Source organism: Orycteropus afer, unplaced genomic scaffold, assembly GCF_000298275.1.
Source record: "Orycteropus afer afer isolate SDZICR_OR568_19922 unplaced genomic scaffold, OryAfe1.0 scaffold00001, whole genome shotgun sequence".
NCBI classification, from domain to species: Eukaryota; Metazoa; Chordata; class Mammalia; order Tubulidentata; family Orycteropodidae; genus Orycteropus; species Orycteropus afer.
Window position 1 is genome coordinate 14188912 of NW_006921588.1, and position 19490 is coordinate 14208401.

Below are 19490 nucleotides of genomic sequence, written 5' to 3' on the forward strand. Positions count from 1 at the left end.
CCTCGGAAGGAAGGTTGGGCAATCCTACTTCTGTAGTGATACTGCCTTGGAAACCCAAGGAGGGGTCGCTATGAGTCGGGGCCGACTCGATGGCAAATAAAAACAACAACAACATATAATTATACAAGTATGTGTTCCTTAACATCTGTTCGGGCAATGTCTGACTGATGTATGCCAGTGGTCCCATAAAATGTTCTTTGTTTTTAAAGGGAAACCATCTTTCTTTTCATTTAGTATTTTCCTCTGATGTTTTAAAAGACTTCAAGCCCCCAAAATTGAATGAGCTGTGCAGTTCCAGGCCGCATCTCAATCCCCACAGTGCCTCCTCTTTAACCTCTTCCTTCTCCTCCTGGCTTCATTCACCCATCCAGCTGCCATGCAGCCTTTCACTCCTAGTGCAGGGCAGTACCTGCTGCGGTTCCTCTACTCCTGCCGCAGGGGCTGACAGCACCCACCAGATCAGGGTGCTCATAGGCTCCTGACTCTGGGTGGCTAGAGTGGCTGCACATGATAAGAACAGCTGCACCAATAGAGCAGTAGCAGCCAGGACCACTACTGCTAGCCTTATTCCCAGCACCCTCACACCTGGTCCCACACACACTCAGTTGCCACACCTCCTCCCTCCTGTACCCAAATGTGCACAAAGTCCCAATCCTATCCTGCTGCAGCACAGCCCTCACCTGGCACAGTTGCACACTCGGTTAGGTCAGTTTCCTGTATCAAGTAGATACAGCTCTCAGGCTTTGTCTGGTGAGCACCCATGAAGTTTTAATATAATTATTACAATATATAATGTAATGGCCTCCTTGGGGTTTCCAAGGCAGTGTCACTATGGAAGTAGATTGCCCAACCTTCCTTCCAAGGAGTGGCTGGTGGGTTTCAATCTCCAGCCTTCAGGTTAGCAGTCAAATGCCTTAGGCACTATGCCACCAGAGCTCCCATTATATATAATGTAATGAATATAATAAGCTTTAGAGGCATTTAACTATCGATTGTCCAGGGACTGCCTGTATATAATATGGTGTTCACACAACATCCAATGCACAAATGCACACTACATCGTATTTCAAAGAATGTATGTTGGATGTTAAGTGACACATACCTGTATGTATGTATGTATGTATGTATATATATATATATATATATATATTTGTTGTTGTTGTTGTTGTTGTTATGTGCCCTCGAGTCGGACCCAACTCATAGCTACCCCTCTTTGGGTTTCCCAGACAGTATCACTACGGAACTACGGAAGTAGATTGCCCCATCTTCCTTCCGAGGAGTGGCTGGTGGGTTTGAACCGCCAGCCTTCTGGTTAGCAGTCAAGTGCCTTAGCACCAGGCTACCAGAGCTCCTATATATATATATATATACACACACACACACACACACACACACACACACACATTTATATATGTGTGTATATATATAAAATGAATAAATAATAAAGGTCTAGAAAATGTATCAAAATGCTAACAGTGGTTATGTCCAGCTGATGGGAAATGGTGTGATCTTAATTTTTCCTTATCTACATTTTCCAATTTTTCCACAATGAACATGGATTATTTTTTAAAAATTTAAATTGCATCTTATAAAGTAAATAATAAAGCAGACATGGAATATCAAATACACATTTCCATACTAACAAAAAAAAAAAAAACTTTTCCCATAAAAAGAGGAACCAAGTAAATTTTCATTCCCAAAAGAACTCCTGAAGCTATGGAGTTACCATCACTACTTCCCTCTCACACGTATTTCTACCTCTTCAGACATAAACCTGACAAAATGATGTATGAGGTACAGACAGTAAAATGGTGGAGAAAGCAAATAGAGGTTTTTTTTTTTTAGGTACAGAAGAGAAATGAGGAAAGACATGGGAAAATGGAAGACATTCTATTTGACAGCTATATGTAAAAAGAAGAAAACAACTGAAACCTAAAAAGGTAATTCTGAAATAAGCAATTCAGTGAGCAACTGATATTCAACAATATTTGTATACACAATAGACAAAATCATGAATCATACTTCTTCCAGAAAAGTCAATGAGGAAAATTCAAGAATTCTCTTGCTAAAACTAAATATGTATTCATGTAAATGCTAAAGAGTTTTCAAGGCAAGAAAATATTGGTTGATTTTAGAACACTGCCAAAGGGACAAGGAGGCCGCATCTTCTGACCTCCTCTAACCCCACAAGAAGTAGACAGAATCACCATCAGTAGCCCAAGGCCTATTCCTGCAAGGCCAAACATGTTGCCTTCCTCCAGCCCTTTCACCAACCTTTCCTCCCAAAGCACCCACCACCTTTCTGCTGGGTTTGATAATTCACTGCAGTGGCCACACAGAACTCACAGATTATGGGGTTTATTAGGGAAGCACCAAGCTATAATTCAAGTTCAGGAACAATGCTCAGTCTCTCAATGAACCGTCTCTCTCAGTCTCTCTCCCAGCAGTGCGTGTCTCTCGGTGTCTTTTTCTCAGCAGCGTGTATCTCTCGGTGTCTCTCAGGAGTGTGTGTCTCTCAGGAGTGCGTTTCTCTCAGCAGCATGTCTTTCTCAGCCAGCAGTCAGAGAGACTCCTTCTGCCTCTAGGAGGGCTCCTTTTGAGGCCAAACCAACCAATCCCAACATCAGAATTCTATACCCCTGAGAGAAAGCGAACTTCCCAGAAAATTACTTTGTGCTGCTCCCAACAAAAATATCCCAGGTAGATAATTTTAACAATCAGGAGCTACTCAGTTTCTCACAGCAAATTCCAACATGGAGTTTACAAAGACTTATGGCTAGAAAAGCCATACCAGATAATTTACTACATCGCAGACACTGATATAAAACATAACAGTTGAGAAATTAGAAAATACTGTGGAATTCTAATACATCTTATGCACTTCCTCAGCTTTTCTTGGTGCCATCATCTTGTGGACTCTCACCTTGTTCCAATTCAGCCACCACTTTTGTAGTCAACTGACACCCTTAGGCCCATTCAGTTTTGCTTGCTTGGGAAGGCCTGGCTCTTTCCATATGGCAGCTCCTGCATAGGCAGGCACACCCTGAGTTCTGGTTTCTTTTGCTGCTTCTGAATGTACATGAAAAGTCAAACCACAGAACATTGGACTTGGCTTCCAAGTGGCTGCTGGAGGAATGGGATGTCATAACCTGAATTTTTTTCTCCTAACACAGTACCTAAGGCATTTGACTGCTAACCAGAAGGCTAGCAGTTCAAACCCACCAGCCACTCCTCAGAAGGAAGGTTGGGCAATCTACTTCCGTAGTGATACCCCATCGGAAACTGAAGGAGGGGTTGTTATGAGTTGGGTCTGACTCTATGGCATATAACAACAACAACTTTCCTCAGTAAGGCACAGTAAATTGACATAGTGAACTGTTGACAGTAAGTATCTCATTAGAAAAAGAGCAGTAGGAGAACTAAATAATTATAAGGATGAATAAAATATGTTTGAGGGGAAATTTCATAATGTTTCCTTTGAAATTCATTAAAAAGAAGGAATACTGAGTAATGGACCCATACATTTAAATTGCTGCTTTTGAAGAAATGTGGATTGAATCAAAACTTACCTTCATCTTTGCTTGTTCAATAAATTCAAAGCATTCTGGAAAATAAGATAGGAGATTGGTTTCTGGGAGATCCAACATAGAAATGCTCTTGTATGTAAAGTCACTGAGGAAAGCATTTTCAACTCCACACGCAACATTGAGAATATGAGTCACCTTAAAGAGAATAATAAAAATAATATGTTTAAAAGTCCCTGTGAATTAGATTGTCTGAAAAAAGACTGGGATGTTGACATCTGCATCAAGAACAAAAAAGTATAAGAATGATCCATTTGAATGATACTTCCTTCAGGCAGTTTCTCTGATGGCCTCAACCTTCACCAGACTACGTGTTCCTTCTGTGGACTCTCACAGCACCCTATCCTTGCTCTACAGCCCTTACCACTTAGAGATTGTCTCTGTGACTGAAGAAGAAAGTTTAAGGACAAGTAAGGACGATGTTAGCTTATTCATCATTCTGAAAAAGCAAAGAAAATGCTTAAAATATTTGTTGAATAAATCAACACATAAAAACAAGTAGGGGAAGTACATCAGTAGCACAAGACCTCCCTTTCAATAATTATTTCCTTTTTTTTTCCTTCACATTGTTTACTTGTACAGTGGTTCCCAAGTGTAGGTGCACATTACAATCACCTGGTGAGCTTCTTAAAACTATGAATACCAAGACCTCATACCCAGAGATTCTGATGAATTAGTCTGGTTGAAAATCATGTGAGAGGGGTCATATAATCTTCAATCATGCCATATAAGCAACTTTCTACACTATCTGTGCATTTCAACCCTCTTCCTAGAGTCCATCAAGCATGTGGAAAAAGCCATGTGGGAAGTTCATAAAGAGAATCCAAGGGCTAATTCCCAAAAACCAAACTCACTGCCATCAAATCGATTTGACTCATAGTGACCCCTCTTTGGGGTTCTGAGGTGGTATCTCTATGCAAGTAGATTGCCCAATCTTCCTTCTGAGGAGTGGCTGGTGGGTTTGAACTGCCAGTCTTCTGGTTAGCAGTCAAATGCCTTAGGCACTATACCACCAGAAAAATGAGTCACCAAAAGTGAGTGGTCAATACGGTGGCACTGAGGAAGAGGAAGACAGAGAGAGAGGCACATGGGAGGTACGGACAACAAAGATGAACCCTTGTGCATGTACAGTACTATGTTGTCAGTGATGGCAAACATTGATCTATAGGTGGATAGATGGGTAGACAGGCTGAATGATCAGGTGTCTAGGTATGACCATGTATAAGGTTGGGAGATGATGTTTCTACACGCGTATTTGTATGTGCTGTAAGAACTTCTGGGTGTATAGTAGAGCTGACAAAGGACAAGGTTGTGGTGGCTTCTTGACCACAGCCAGCTACCTTGAGGGAGCAAGTCGTTGGACCTGTAGGCTCAGGACTATGGTCACATGGGACATCAAGCTCAGCTGGCATAACTTTCTATATCCTACTTTGGTGAGTAGCAACTAGTGTCTTAAAAGCTTGCGAGCAGCCATCTAGATGCAATGGTATGTCTTTCCTCATCCATAGCAAAAAAGAATGAAGAAGACGCATGGAAACAATCCGTCCAAGAGATTAGCAGACCGTGTGACCCTCTGCTTATATAACCATGAAACCAGAAGAACTATATGGTGCCCAGCTACCACTGTCAACCACTTGGAGGGGGATAGGTGAGGAGATCCTGCATAGAGTGAGAGAACAATGTGGAACAAAACTCAAAATTACAAAAAAAAAAAAAAAGGACCAGATTTGCAGGTTATACCCGAGACTATGGCCCCTAGCTTTTTCAAGTCTGGAATTGAATTCACTCCTGTGGCTTCCAGCCAAACAACAGACAGGCATATGGGTGTGGCAGTTTAAGTTTGTGTGTCAACTTGGCTAGGCCTCTTTGAGTGGCTGGGCAGCTGCATGTGGTTACTCCTCATGGTGAGATTGGTAATTAACTCCATGGTGGAATCTGTTGGAGCAGCTGCTTTAGGGATGTGGGATACTTCTAGTATATAAGAAGCAACTTTGAGGAAGGCCTCCAGCTTTTTGGCATGCTTGAACCCTGCATGTAGCCAAGTCATTGTTCAACAGCCTGCCAGGCCCTACCGATCTTGGGACATTTTCTGGACTTGAATTAGTGGCCTACCGTGTTGTTTGGTGATATCAGGATGATGCCTTTTCACTTGTAGACCTAGGGTTTGTCAGCCACAGCAGCTGTCTGAGTGGAAAAAAGCCTCCAGCTTCAGTGGGCTGGGAGTGGGAGGTAGTTGCTGAAGCCCAAGGTTGAGGGGCTTTCACCCAACCCCTAGAGCCTGGCACTTTGAACTCAGACTTTTAGCCTCCACAAATTTTAAGAATAAACTCCTGTTTATTCAAGCCATCCCATTTGTGGTTTATTCCTGTCAGAGTGTCATTAGGTAATCAAATCATGGGGTGAACGTTTACATCAGGTACATACACTCCTTGGAGAGATCAACTGATCAGTCTTTTGGGAGAACAGAAGGGCAGTGTTTTTACAGGGAGACAGCTGGGGCTGGGGGCAGGAGTGCACAGGAAAGAAGGACACAGGGAAGAGGTAACTACAGGGAGGAAGTGGGAAGAGAGCCTTTAAGTTGTGGGGAATTGTAACCAATGTCATGAAACAGAATGTGTATGAACTGCTGTATGGAAAATGAATTTGCTCTGTAAACTTTCACCCAAATCACAATAAAAAGTTAAAAAAAAAAGAAAGAAAGAAAGAAAAATGAGTCACTGTTTTTTGTTATGACAAAGCTTTTCACTGTTATTTATTCTCATTTCTTACCATGGTTCTTAGGGTTTTCCTACCTTAGTGTTTTTATATATTTTCACATATATTTTAGAGTATTTGCCCAGCCCTACCTCTCCTGCCCCCATCACCCTCTGAGGTTTGGTTTTGGCAGTACCCCACTCCATCTCCAGGCATAGCTGACTAGATTTCAATGGGTACCTCATTTAAGTTAGGTCAATCAGAGTATCTTTAAGGATGTTAAAAACTGGTCTAAAAGACAGCTAGAATAATGCATAAACTTGAGTACTATAGGAAAGTCATTTTTTGCTAAGTGCTCCAAGAAGCTGAAAAGTTTCTCCTGCCGAGTGAAAAGAATGGAGTAGATGTGCCGAGAAGAGCTGTTTGGGATGGCCTTCCAATCTCTGGCTCCAGTCCCTGGCAAGGTCTGGCCATACACTCTGCCCCCTGGTTCCAGGGATCCCCCTGTATCATAGTGCATTCTCTTCCCTAGCCCAGGCCACTCAAATTGATTTCTGTGGCTCACAGCTAAGGGTACTGACAAAGACAATAAGAGAGACATCAGGCAACTATGAGCCTAATTACCTTGTAGAAGGAAGGCAATAGGAGAAACCTCAAATGTCTACTCAGAAATACTCTTGAGAGGAGAAGGAAGAAAGTAAAAAGAAGAGAATAATATTTCTAGAAGATAATGTCTGAACTTTCCTTCCACTTTCCTCACTGAAGTCTTACCTGACAATGTCAAGTTACTCACTTCTCATGTATTTCTGGCCAGAATTATAAGATTCTGCTCTTAATTATTATCTTCCAGTGTTTCATAGTACGTATGTATTTGCCTTGTTTTTACAACTATATTCTTTCTTATGAAATGCCAGAAATGAGGTCTTAAAGCTCAGAATTTTTATATATATCCTTGTCCTCTAGGAGCTCTGGTAGCACAGTGCCTAAGGTACTTGACTGCTAACCAGAAGGCTGGTGGTTCAAACCCACCAGCCACTCCTTGGAAGGAAGGTTAGGCAATCTACTTCCGTAGTGATACCACCTCGGAAACCCAAGGAGGGATCACTATGAGTCAGGTCCGACTCGACGGCACATAACAACAACAACATCCTTGTCCTCTATAAGGAGCTCTGGAGGCTAAGTGTTTAAGCAATGGGCTGCTAACCTAAAGGTTAGTGGTTTGAACCCCCAGCCACTCCACAGTAGTAAGATGTGGCAGTCTATTTCTATAAAGATTACACCCTTGGAAACCCTGTGGGGCAGTTCTACCCTGTCCTACAGGGATGCCATTAGTCAGAATCAACTTGGTGGCAACAGGGTTATTTTGTTTGTTTGTTTGTTTCCCCTATATATTGCTGGATTTTGGAGAAGACCAGAAAAGAATTTTGTAAAAGGCTTTACAAATACTGAGGATTATTAAACTATCCAATCTCTTTGTTGTTTAGTGGCTTGGGGATGCAATTTACATAGTACTGATTTAATGTCCTGACTGAAGGGAAAAGAACTATACTGAGTCACAGGTGGTGGTAGTGATGGAAGACCCAGCCAAAAACCCTTCTAATAATAAAGCATAGTTCCAAAATTTAATTAAAGAAGTCCTAATAATGGCTGCCCTTGGAATGTCCTTTATAATATGGATAATAAGAAAAGCCCCTTTATTGAGTACCTAATATTTGCCAGGGAGCTCTGGTAGCATAGTGTCTAAGGCACTTGACTGCTAACCAGAAGGCTGGCGGTTCAAACCCATCAGCCACTCCTCGGAAGGAAGATGGGGCAATCTACTTCCATAGTGATACTGCATGGGAAACCAAAGGAGGGGTCACTATGAGTCAGGTCAAACTCAATGGCACATAACAACAACAACAACAACATTTGCCAACAATATATGCCAACTTAACATAGGAGCTCTGGTGGTGCAGTGCCAAAGGTATCAGACTGCTAACCAGAAGGTTGGTGGTTCAAACCCACCAGCCACTACATGGAAGGAAAATGGGGCAATCCACTTCCATAAAGATTTACTGCCTCAGAAACCCAGTGAGGGTTGCTATGAGTCAGAATCAACTGGATGGCAGTGGGTTTGGTTTTTTGGTTTAATGTATGCCAGGAATAGAGATTATCCTCTTGTTTCTCATATTTTTTTTCTATTTTTAATAAAAGTTTATTTTTAAAACTGGTTCAAGCATCAAAATATTATAAAAAAGGAAACATTAAGAAGTCTTGTTCCCACTTGTTCCCTATCCGCTCCACTCTCCCCCCTACTAATGGTAACCACATTGTTTGGTTTCTTATGTATCCTTTTAAAGTACCTTCAAGCAAATATTTTGTTTATTCCCTTTCTTTCCAAAGGCAACTTCGTGGGCTTTTTCCCCCCCTCATTTAAATATGCCCTACAGATCTTTTCATATCAGTATGCAGACAGCCTTTTTTGTGTGTTCTTTTATATAACTGTATTGTGTTCTATGTTGTGGTGTGCTATTGTTTATTTAATAAGGTTTCAATTGAGGGATAAGTGGGTTTCCTATCATTTGATATTATAAACAATCCTGCAATTAATAACTTGGAACATTTTATATGTTACATTTAGTTTCCTCTTCTCTATAGTGCTGTATTGGTCTCACACCAGGCACTCAATAATCACTTTATTAAGAAAGCAATCACTGCCAGCTACCCAGAGGGAGAGAGTAGTTGAACCTGCGGGCTTGGGACCATGGTCACAGGGGACATCAAGCTCAATTGGCATAACATACTATACAAAACGTTGTTCCACCTCCTACTTTGGCGAGTAGCGACTAGGATCTTAAAAGCTAGCAAGCTGCCATCTAGATGCAACGATGGGTCTCTCCTCATCCAGAGCAAAGAAGAATGAAGAAAACCAAGAAGTCATGAAAACAATTAGTCCTAGCAACTGGTACACCATCCGATCTGCAGCCTATACGACTATGAGACCAGAAGAACTAGATGGTGCCCGGCTACCACTGTCATCCACTTGGAAGGGGATCTATGTAGGAGATCCTTGATAGAGAGGGAGAACAATGTGGAACAAAACTCAAAATCATTTGGAGGAAAAAAAAAAAGGATGGGGACCAGGTTTGCTGGTCCGATAGAGCCTGGTGGAACCACTGAGACTATGGCCCCTAACTGCCCTTCAGGTCTGGAATTGAACCCACACCTGTGGTTTCCAGCCAAACAAAAGACAGGCATATGAATTGAACATTTACCTCAAGTAGATACTCTCCTTGGAGAGAACAATCACGGGAGAAAGAAGGGCTGCTTATGCACAGGGAGACAGCTCAGGGGGCAGGAGTCCATGGAGGGATAATCACAGGGAAGAGGTAACCTATGGGGAGAAAGTGGGAGGGGAGCTGTTGCATTGTGGTAAACTGTGGTCAATGTCATGAGACAAAAGTATATGTGAACTGCTGTATGGAAAGTGAATTTGCTCTGTAAATCTTCACCCAAATCACAATTAAAAAAAAAAAAAGCAATCATTATTACTTGTATATAAATATTAAAATGAAATTCCTATAGAAATTTCTAGAAATGGTCCTCCCAAGAAAGAATTCCCACTAGTTACTGTCCTTTCATTAATTTGATATATGAATTTGATATGAATATGACTTTGATGTGTCCCACACATGTAAATCAGTTGTGTTTTGCAGCACCCTTAAATTTTCCTGGAAACTGCCTATTCACTGCTCAGTTTAGTCTTCCTCCAGGGATCTAACAGTCTACAGAAATAGCAGGATCTTCTAACAGCTAATTGGTTCACATCTTGGGATTAAGCTCTATGAACTAGTATATCATAAGGGAAAGTACATGACAAAAAGACTAACCAATAAACAAATTTTTCAATTTTTCTATTTGTCATTTCACTCTGAGAAATATTAACTTATTAGTGTAAGCAAAACTTTGAAACTTAAACTACTGATTGAAGAGGGCTTCTGTTAGGTAATACAGTAAAACTCATATCCTTATGCAATTCAAGGCAATATGTCTTATTTTCAGGCAGTATTATTATAATAAACCAAGGGTTAGCCCAGTTAAAATGCACAGATGTTCTCAGTTGACAAGTAAAAATATCAAACTAGTTGTGGCAGAATTAATTGCAAGTTTTTATCACATAGCCTTGATTCAGTCCTTTTTTTTTTTTTTTAGCCTTGATTCAGTCTATTGTTTTTTTCCCCCAGAGCTGTGGGCCACAAAAATAAATAGGACAAAGTTCCTATCCTCTAGAAGTTTGCTAAATAACTGTAGTTGGCTGCCATTGAATCCATTTCAATTCATGGAGACCCCATGTGCGCAGAGTAGAACTGCTCTGTAGAGTTTTCAGAAGCAGATCCTCAGGCGTTACTTTTGAGGTGCCTCTGGGTAGGTCTGAACCACCAACCTTTTGGCTAGTAATCCAGCATTCACTCATTTGTGCAACCAAGGGAAGAGAAGAAAACATGTTGATTAATGGTAATAATATAAGGTGCATGGTGCCAAGAACTATAGGAGAACAAAGTGTTTTGGGATTCCAAGGGACAAATAGCTTATTGAACTTGTTCCCTAAAAAACCTTCACACTTGTTACGCTCACTGCCTGAAGTGCTCCTTTCCCTGATCTAAGCATGGCTGACTTGGTTATAAGGTACTAGTTAAAATGTCTCACCCTCAGAGAGACCTAGACTGACTCACGCTGCCTTCCTGAAAATCCTCTCAGCCTTTTGTTTCAATTATTTTAGAGAATATATTCTATTCTGAAAGTACATTTTGAAAGCAAGAATCATACTGTACCTAGAAGGGACCTAGCACCAAAACAAAAACAAAAACAAAATCACCTGTAATTGATTCACGCATTAGAGTAGAACAGCTGCATATGGTTTTCTTGGTGGCAATCTTTGCAAAACCAGATCGCAAAGCCTTTCTTCCACAGCATCACAGGGTGCATTTGAGCTGCCAACCTTTAGGCTAGTAGTCAACTGCAAACCATTTGCACCATCTACATAAGGGCTTAATATTTTCTGAACAGACAAATAAGTGATGTGCAAAACGTATACAACCACCCACTTCAAATGGAGACTCCTCAGTCTCACACATTGCATTTGCCTCCTGTGTACATTTACCACACTGTTTACATTGATAAATTCACATTCTTCAATGAACAACTTTACGTAAATGGCCCAAAGGTACCTGAAATTTAAAATGTCCAAAACTGAGCTCATTTCTTTTTCCCTCCAAAGTCCATTCCTCCCACTTTGTTCCATATCTAGTGTAATAGCACCTACACTAGTTACCCAAGAACACTTGACTCCCTCTCTCCCTCAACCCCACCTTCCCAGAGATAATCAATCATTAAATTGTAAGAATCCTATCTTTGGGGGGGCAGAAACCTCAAATATATCCTCTTTTCAACCCCAATTTAAACCATAATTCTAATCTAAGCCATCATCATTTTTTATTTAGATTACTACATAAGCTTCATAACTGGTCTCCCCATTCCTAATTTAAGCAGCCCTCCAATCTATTTTTCATACTGCCTCTAAAATGCAATCTTTGTAAAATGCAAATTTGATCCTATCAATTCGCCAGGTAAAACTTCCCACTGGCTTCTGGAGCAAGCCCAAATAGCTTACTCTGACTTGCAAGGCCTTTTGTGATCTGGTCTTGTCTGGTACCCTTCTTTCTCTCGCTCTATTCCAAGTATACTGAACTTCTTTTCTGACTTTGCCTTGTCTCTGAGCCTTCGTACATAGCATTCATTCTGTCTAAACACTATTCTGTCTGCTTCCTCCCCTCCTCATTCTTCTTCAACATCACTTCCTCCAAAAAGCCTTCCCTGACCTTCCTATGTCTAAAACAAAACAAAACAAACATGTGTTAGGAGAGCATCTCCTATGCACTCCTATGGCATCCTGCACTTTCCCATCATAACACACAACACACTGTATTATAGCTTATTTGTGTTTTTTCTTTTCCCTCTCCATCCCTCAGTCTGGACTATAAGCTTCATAGCAACAGGAACCTCTTGTACTACTCAAATCCTAACAAACTGAGTATCAGAAACAGTGCTTGACAAAATGGTAGATGGTTAAAAAATGCCTGAGTAAATATTGGAATAAAAAGCAATAAATCACTTCAGTTATATGGGAAAGGGTGATAGAAAATGGCATTCAGGAAGAGGGTGGTATGTGAATTGGGACTCAAAACATGAGACTTTGACAAACAGAGATGAAAAAAGCATATCCCACAGAAAAACAACATAAACAGAAGCAAGAAGACCTATCTTTAAGGTCAGGGTCATGAGGGTACATGAAGGGAAGCTAAAAATAATATATAACTAGAGAGATGATAAATCCATATATTGGAAATGTTGTTGTTGTTGTTAGGTGCCATCGAGTCATCTCCAACTCATAGTGACCCTATGCACAGCAGAACGAAACACTTTGCAACCTTAATGATAGGCAGTGGTTACCAATTAAACTCTGAAATGTACCAAAGATGATTAATACAGTTTTTCCTAAGTAAATGTTAACAAGACACTTCCTATATGTGGTTCCAGACCTGTAGCACTTATTTTACCTTGTAATTTTTCAGTGTATCCAGATCATGAGCAGCATCTTGTGACCCTGAAAGAAAGAAATCATATCACCTTGAACATACAAAATAATCATCCTCACTTTCTATACAAATGTTCGCAATAATTCTGTTATTTATCTTAAACAACAAAAAAAGAAGTCCCTCCAAAATAAAAAACAAAAACTAACAGGAGGACCTCAGTCCAAATTTCTGATGAGTAATCTGGAATTATTCATCAAAAACTATTCACCTTGTTGTATATACTCTTGGACTCTTGAAATCCCTCTTTTAGGAACCTGTCCCATAAGTCAAGCATGTGTAATGATTTAGCTACCAGGATACTCATCTTAGTATGTTTGTAACACCAAAACAAACAAATAAAAACCTAAGGCACCTGTCTGCTAACCAGGAAGATGGGGCAATCTACTTCCATAGTGATACTGCCTTGGAAACCCAAGGAGGGGTCGCTATGAGTCGGGTCCAACTCGACGGCACATACCAACCAACCAACCAAGAAACCCAATAATTAGGGTTGTTGTTGTTGTTGTTATGTGCCATTGAGTCAGACTCGACTCACAGCGACGCCTCCTTAGTTCCGAGGCAGTATCACTACAGAAGTAGCTTGCCCAACCTTCCTTCCGAGGAGTGGCTGGTGGATTTGAACCGCCAGCCTTCTGGTTAGCAGTCAAGTGCCTTAGGAGCTACCAGACCTCCTATAATAAGGGTTAGGTTAAATAAATGATGGTATAATTATTAAGTAAAATATATGCAGTCATTAGAAAAAATGTTGTAGAAGAATATTTAATGGTAAAGAAATACATTCTCGACATACTAGGTGATAAAAGGTTACAAACACCAGTTTTTTGTTTTTTGTTTTTTCTTTTTAAATTTTATTTTATTTAGATTTGGGTGAAGATTTACAGAGCAAAATCACTCTCGATACAGCAGTTCACATATACTTTGTCTCATGTCATTGACCACAATTTACCACAATGCAACAGCTCCCCTCCAAGTTCCTCCCCAAGGTACCACTTCCCAGTGTCCATCCCTCCATACTCTCCTGCCCCCTAAGCTGTCTCCCTGTGCATAAGGTGCCCTTCCTTCTCCCATGATTGTTCTCTCAAGGGCATGTGTCCACTTGAGGTAAATGTTCTCACATACCTGTACTTTGCTACAAACACCAGTTTTGTAAAAATAAAACAAAACAAAAAATATATCTACATGCTTAAAAGTGGATAGTATACACATCAAAATGTTAAGCGAGTTATCTCTTGGTGGTGGGGTTACAGATGAGACTTTTTCTTTTTGATCATTTGTATTTTCTACAACAAACTTTCTTTTTCTTTTAAACATATAAAAGAGTATTTTTTTAAAAAAAAAGCAAACACCCACAAAACCATCTAGTGTCAGCTGGTTTGGGAACACCCAGCAGTTTAAAGGAAACACTGTTGTTCTATAGGATCCCACCCACACTCCAGTCTCTGCCTGTCTAAGGCAGCTTTCCAGATTGCCCACATCTGAAAACTGGCTCCAGTTAATAAGCAAGGTCATAGAGGAGAGCAGTTTGATTCAAACAAGCTAAAGAGTTGAAAAAAACAGGGTAGTTATTATTTAAAGATTTCAAGTATTATGCATTCCTGAAATAAGCACCATTTCCAGGAACAATGTTCAACTCGATGGCAATGAGTCTGGTTTTTTTTTTTTTTGGTTATCTAGAAAATCAGCTGGCTTCTATTATCTGATTTTAGGTAGCTGCTTACAGGAAGTTCTCAGGTCTGTCTACTCATAAAAAGGCGACCAAGTACCTGTTTGCCCAATATTCTCTTGATAATTTCAAGCTCACAGGCTCCTCACTGAGCCCTCACTGAACTATTAATTAATTAGTTAATTAATTAATAATTGCCGTTGAGTCAGATTCCAACTCACAGCAACCCATTAAGATGGAGCAGAACTGCTCCAGTGGGTTTCCAAGGCTATTACCTTCACCTTAGAAGCAGACTGCTGCATCTTTCTCCAGCAGAGTGGCTGGTGGGTTCAATATGCTGACCTTTTGGTTTGCAGGTGAGCACTTTAACCACTACACCACCAGGGCTCCTTCCCTTCATCTTGTCTACTTATAACTTAGCTTATAAAAATATTAGCATTTGTTAAACATGGATGGTAGATACATATCTATTATATTATTCTCTGTAATGTTTGGTATGTTTGAAATACTTTTTAAGAGTTTGCTCAATTGTCTATAGGAAGTCCTAAGGGGGAAAAAAATGAGCTCAAGTAAGTTTATTGAAATTTTGGTGGCTTATAATTGTACAACCAAATCATATAATCTTTTAAATAATTATTTTACTTACGTGTTGAAAAACCAAAAAAGAAAAAGCAACATGACCTAAACGGAATTCGTTCCTTTTATTATCCGTGACGTTGGGTGCTGTCGAGTACGGTCTTCTTGGCTGTCATCTTTACAGAAGCGATCGCCAGGTCTTAATCCCACAGAGCCATCAGGTGGGTTCAAAACGCCAACCCCCAGGTAGTGCAAACCGTTAACCACCTAACTATTGGACAAAAGGTTGTAGGTGCTAGCCCAGAGAAGCCTTGGGAGACAAGGTGGGCAATTTGCTTCTGAAGGTCACACCCTTGAAAATCCTATGGAACAGTTCCATTCTATACACATGGGGTCACCATGAATCAGATTCGACAGCAACTAACAATTTTTTTTACCCGAGACTGTCATTATTTAAATATTTCTCAAAGTTGCATGCTTTTAGTATTTCCATTTGAAAACACACATATGCAGAGAAACACCACCTATGCCAAACACAGAACAAGCAGATTATGTTTCAGAGCTGGCTGTCATACTTTGAATGTAACTTCAAGTGTATGGCTATGTTGACATAAATTTAGTATGTTTTTGCTATTAGTTGCCATCAAGTTGATTCCAACTCATGGTGGCCCCATGTGTACAGAGGAGAACTGCTCCATTGGGTTTTCATGGCTCTGATCTTTTGGAAGCAGATCTCCAGGCTTGTCTTCCGAGGTGCCTCTGGATGGGTTCAAACCACCAAACTTTCAGCCTATAGTTGAGAGCGTAATGTAAGCCAATTAGCTGCAGTCCATTTAGTACTGACTTAAATTGTTACCACATACTATTAATACTCATATAATTTTCTTATACTTGCTTATAAGGTACACCACACAAGTTGCATTTATTTACTCAGTATACGGAATTTAAGGAGCCCTCGTGGTGCAGTGGTTAAAGTGCTTGGCTGCTAACCAAAAGTCAGTAATTTGAACCCACTAGCTGCTCCTCAGGAAAAGATGTGGCAGTCTGCTTCTGTAAAGATTACAGTCTTAGAAACTCTATAGGGTAGTTCTATCCTGTCCTATAGGGTTGCTATGAGTCGAAATCAACTCAACAACAGTGGGTTTTATGCTCAATTTACTTGAGTTAGAAAATGCAAATTGTACATTTTACCTTTCCAAATAATAAGAAAAATCATATGAATGTTAATAGCATGTGGGAATAATGTAAGTCAGCATAAATAGACCGCAGATAATCAGCTTACATTTTTTACCTAATACTTGGTAGTTTTCCATTCAATTAATTCTCTCTGAATTCTAGATCATAGCGTTCTATGAGTTGGAATCAACTCAATGTCAGTTAAATTTTGAAATTCCAGATAAAAACATCAGTTTCTCTTTTTTAAATAGATGCTTTGTATTATAGTCATCTGTTAAATTATAACTGAAAAAAACACCTCTCGTTTAAAGAAACAAACAATGCATATTGTATAGTATGATAATCTGTTATTTTAAAAACTTTTTTGGAAAAGTAGAACGTTATCTTTTTCTAAATTACCTTAATCTAGACATATTTGCTGTAAGAAGGTGATTTGGGTGATGTTTACACAAATCTATCCAAAAGCAACCAAACCCACTGCAATGGAGTCAATTCTAACTCACAGCGACACTATAGGGCATAGAATTGCCCCAATAGGGTTTCCAAGGCTGCAATCACTATAGAAGAAAAGTGCCACAACTTTCTCCCACAGAGCACCTTTGGGTTTGAACCTGCCTCCGTTTGGTTATCAACCAAGCGCTTTTAACCACTGCACCACTGGGTTCCTACACAAATCTATACACATTAAAATTCACCCCCAAAATTGAATATCAAAATAGTATATTTTCCATATCATAATATTAAAAATAACAAAAAGGACGTTAACAAATAGGAATACAACCTAACATGGGAGTCTAATAATAATAATTTACAGTTCTATTTTACATTGAAACAAACCACCAACATTCATTACCTTAGCTAGATTATTATAGAAATGTTATAGATGAGCTGAATCATTTAGAAAGAACACATATAATTAACTATTAGGGTTGAGACTTCTAACAAGTTTAGTATTTTGCAATCATAGTATCTGTATCATAAAATACAAGCTACATAAAATCTTTAGACTCAGGGTTTTTTTTAAGAGCTCTTTTTTATGAAAATACCAAATACAGCATGCCTTAATTTACAATCACTATTTTCATCATCTCAAAAACAAATTAAAAAGACATTTCACTACTAAAAAGGGAAATAATATTGTAAAAAGAAATTTTAGAGAAAATTTATTGGAGTGAATATTCATAAATCGAAATAAAAGCATGAATTATTTTGAGAATGAAGTTATATAATATTCATGAAAGAATTTTATAAAATAAAATGCTATACAAATGTAAACTACTCTCTCCCAGAAATAGTGATCCAAAATCTCAGAAATCTCCTCCTGATGACCTCATACAAGATACTAAGTTTTTCATCTGGAACTGAACAGAAGATCTCAAACTCAAGTTCTGGTAAGATGGCAGAATAGGCAAAGACTGCACAGACCCCCTTCAACAAAGACAAGGGGAACCAATTAACACAGATACAGAAGATAATCCTGGACCCCTGAGGCTCGAAAGGAAGGATAGAGAAGTGGACTAAACTCCAGCTAGAAGAAGAATTTGCATGAAAACACCAAAAAAGGAGACATACAGAGCTGCAGTCTGGAAGAGATCCTAACAGCAAAGACAGCTTGGATATTGCTGAGTGGTGGAAGGACCTAAGAATTAACCTAAAAATCAGCCCTGCTAGCCAGGGACCGCAAGGAGGACTGTTCTGGTGGCTGAGGAATAAAAGGGGAAGCAGCAAAGAGGAAGGAGAGCTGAATTGTGGACTATTGTCTGTCCAGAGGGTGCAGCCATTTTGAATGTTTACAAGCAGCTTGACCATTTTGGATATTTAAAGTGACAGTGTGCTCCCAGATTCCAGGGACTTAAGAACAGGCTCCACTTGCAGGGAACCCCAAGGATATTCCGGACCCAGACGACTGGAAAGGTGCGACATTCCCCTTCTTACTCTTATACCCCACACCCTCTTGGTGAAAGGAAGTGCAGCCATCCTTCACTTCCACCCACTATCTGGGCCGGCAGGAATTCCATCCCAGTCTTTGTGCTAGGATGGAGCCTGGGTGCCCTGCCCTGCCCCGATTTTTTTTCTTTTTCCTTCTTGTTTTTTTTTGTTGTTGTTGTTGTTTAAAACTACTATTATTATTACTTTTGTCCTTTTTCGAATTATTCTTTATTCTTTATTCTTCCCCTCTCAGGTTCTAATTTTTAGTTTTTTTTCTTTTCCCTGTTCCTGGTTGCAATTTTGTTTTTCTTTCCGTGGTTAACCCCGTTCCTTGTTTTTCTTTTTGGTTTTTCCCATTTTTTTTCTTCATTATTCTCCTTCTCTACCTTTTTTTCTCTTATTTCCCTCTCCCCAGATATTGCAGGGTTTGCTTTTTTTCTTTTTTCTTCTTTGTCCCTTTTGTTTTTTTTTTTTTTGGTTATGTTCCTGTGTGATTACATGGTGTATTTTTTGTCCGTTTGCTTTTACTTTTCTGATGGTTATTCAATTGTTATTTCTGTCTAAGAAGAAGACAGCAACAGTCCCCATACGACACAATTACACCCACACCTCCTGCAGCTTCACTTACTGAGTGAGAGCCACCACTTCCTTCTCTACCAACAGGCCAAGGAAAAACAACCACAAAGAAGAGCCTGACTCCCCTTGGCTGCTTTTCACAAACAGTTAACAGAGATCTAAATAAAACAATGCCACGATGTCTCAGAGACAAGAGACCATCACGGTCCACACAAAGAAGCAAGATAAAGTGGTAGAAACAAGGGAGCAGGATTCAAACCCAGAACACATCTCGAAGGAAGAAACACCATTGGAACTCTCTGATAAGGAATTCAAAAGAATTATATTTAGGTATTTTGAAAGGATTGAGAAACAGACCAAGGAAAAAAAGACAAAACCCTAGAAATATTTTGGAAGAAAATACAAGAACAAAATGACAAAATAAATTAAAAATTAGATATAATTCTAAATCTACAGACAGAAATCCAGAAGATTAATAATAAATTGTCAGAAACAGATAACAAACACATTGAAAGGGCAAAGGAGTAGAACTGATGCAATGGAAGACAGAACTAATGAGATTGAAGACAAATACCTGAATATTTCTTTGGAAAGGGATCAATCAGAAAAAAGATCAAAACAAAATGAAGAAAGCCTAAGGTTCATGTGGGATAC

At 39.6% G+C, this 19490-nt stretch overlaps 1 protein-coding gene across 1 annotated transcript in view; it reads right to left on the reverse strand.

The window, feature by feature from the left end:
- The window catches only part of DUSP19 (dual specificity phosphatase 19), a 32660-nt gene that overhangs the window by 3068 nt on the left and 10102 nt on the right, over positions 1–19490 (reverse strand). Inside the window, exons 2-3 of the mRNA XM_007951059.1 lie at positions 12878–12924; positions 3570–3722 (exon numbers count right to left, since the gene is read on the reverse strand). Of these exons, the coding sequence (XP_007949250.1) occupies positions 3570–3722; positions 12878–12924 (200 nt within the window). The remainder of the gene's footprint in view (positions 1–3569; positions 3723–12877; positions 12925–19490) is intronic.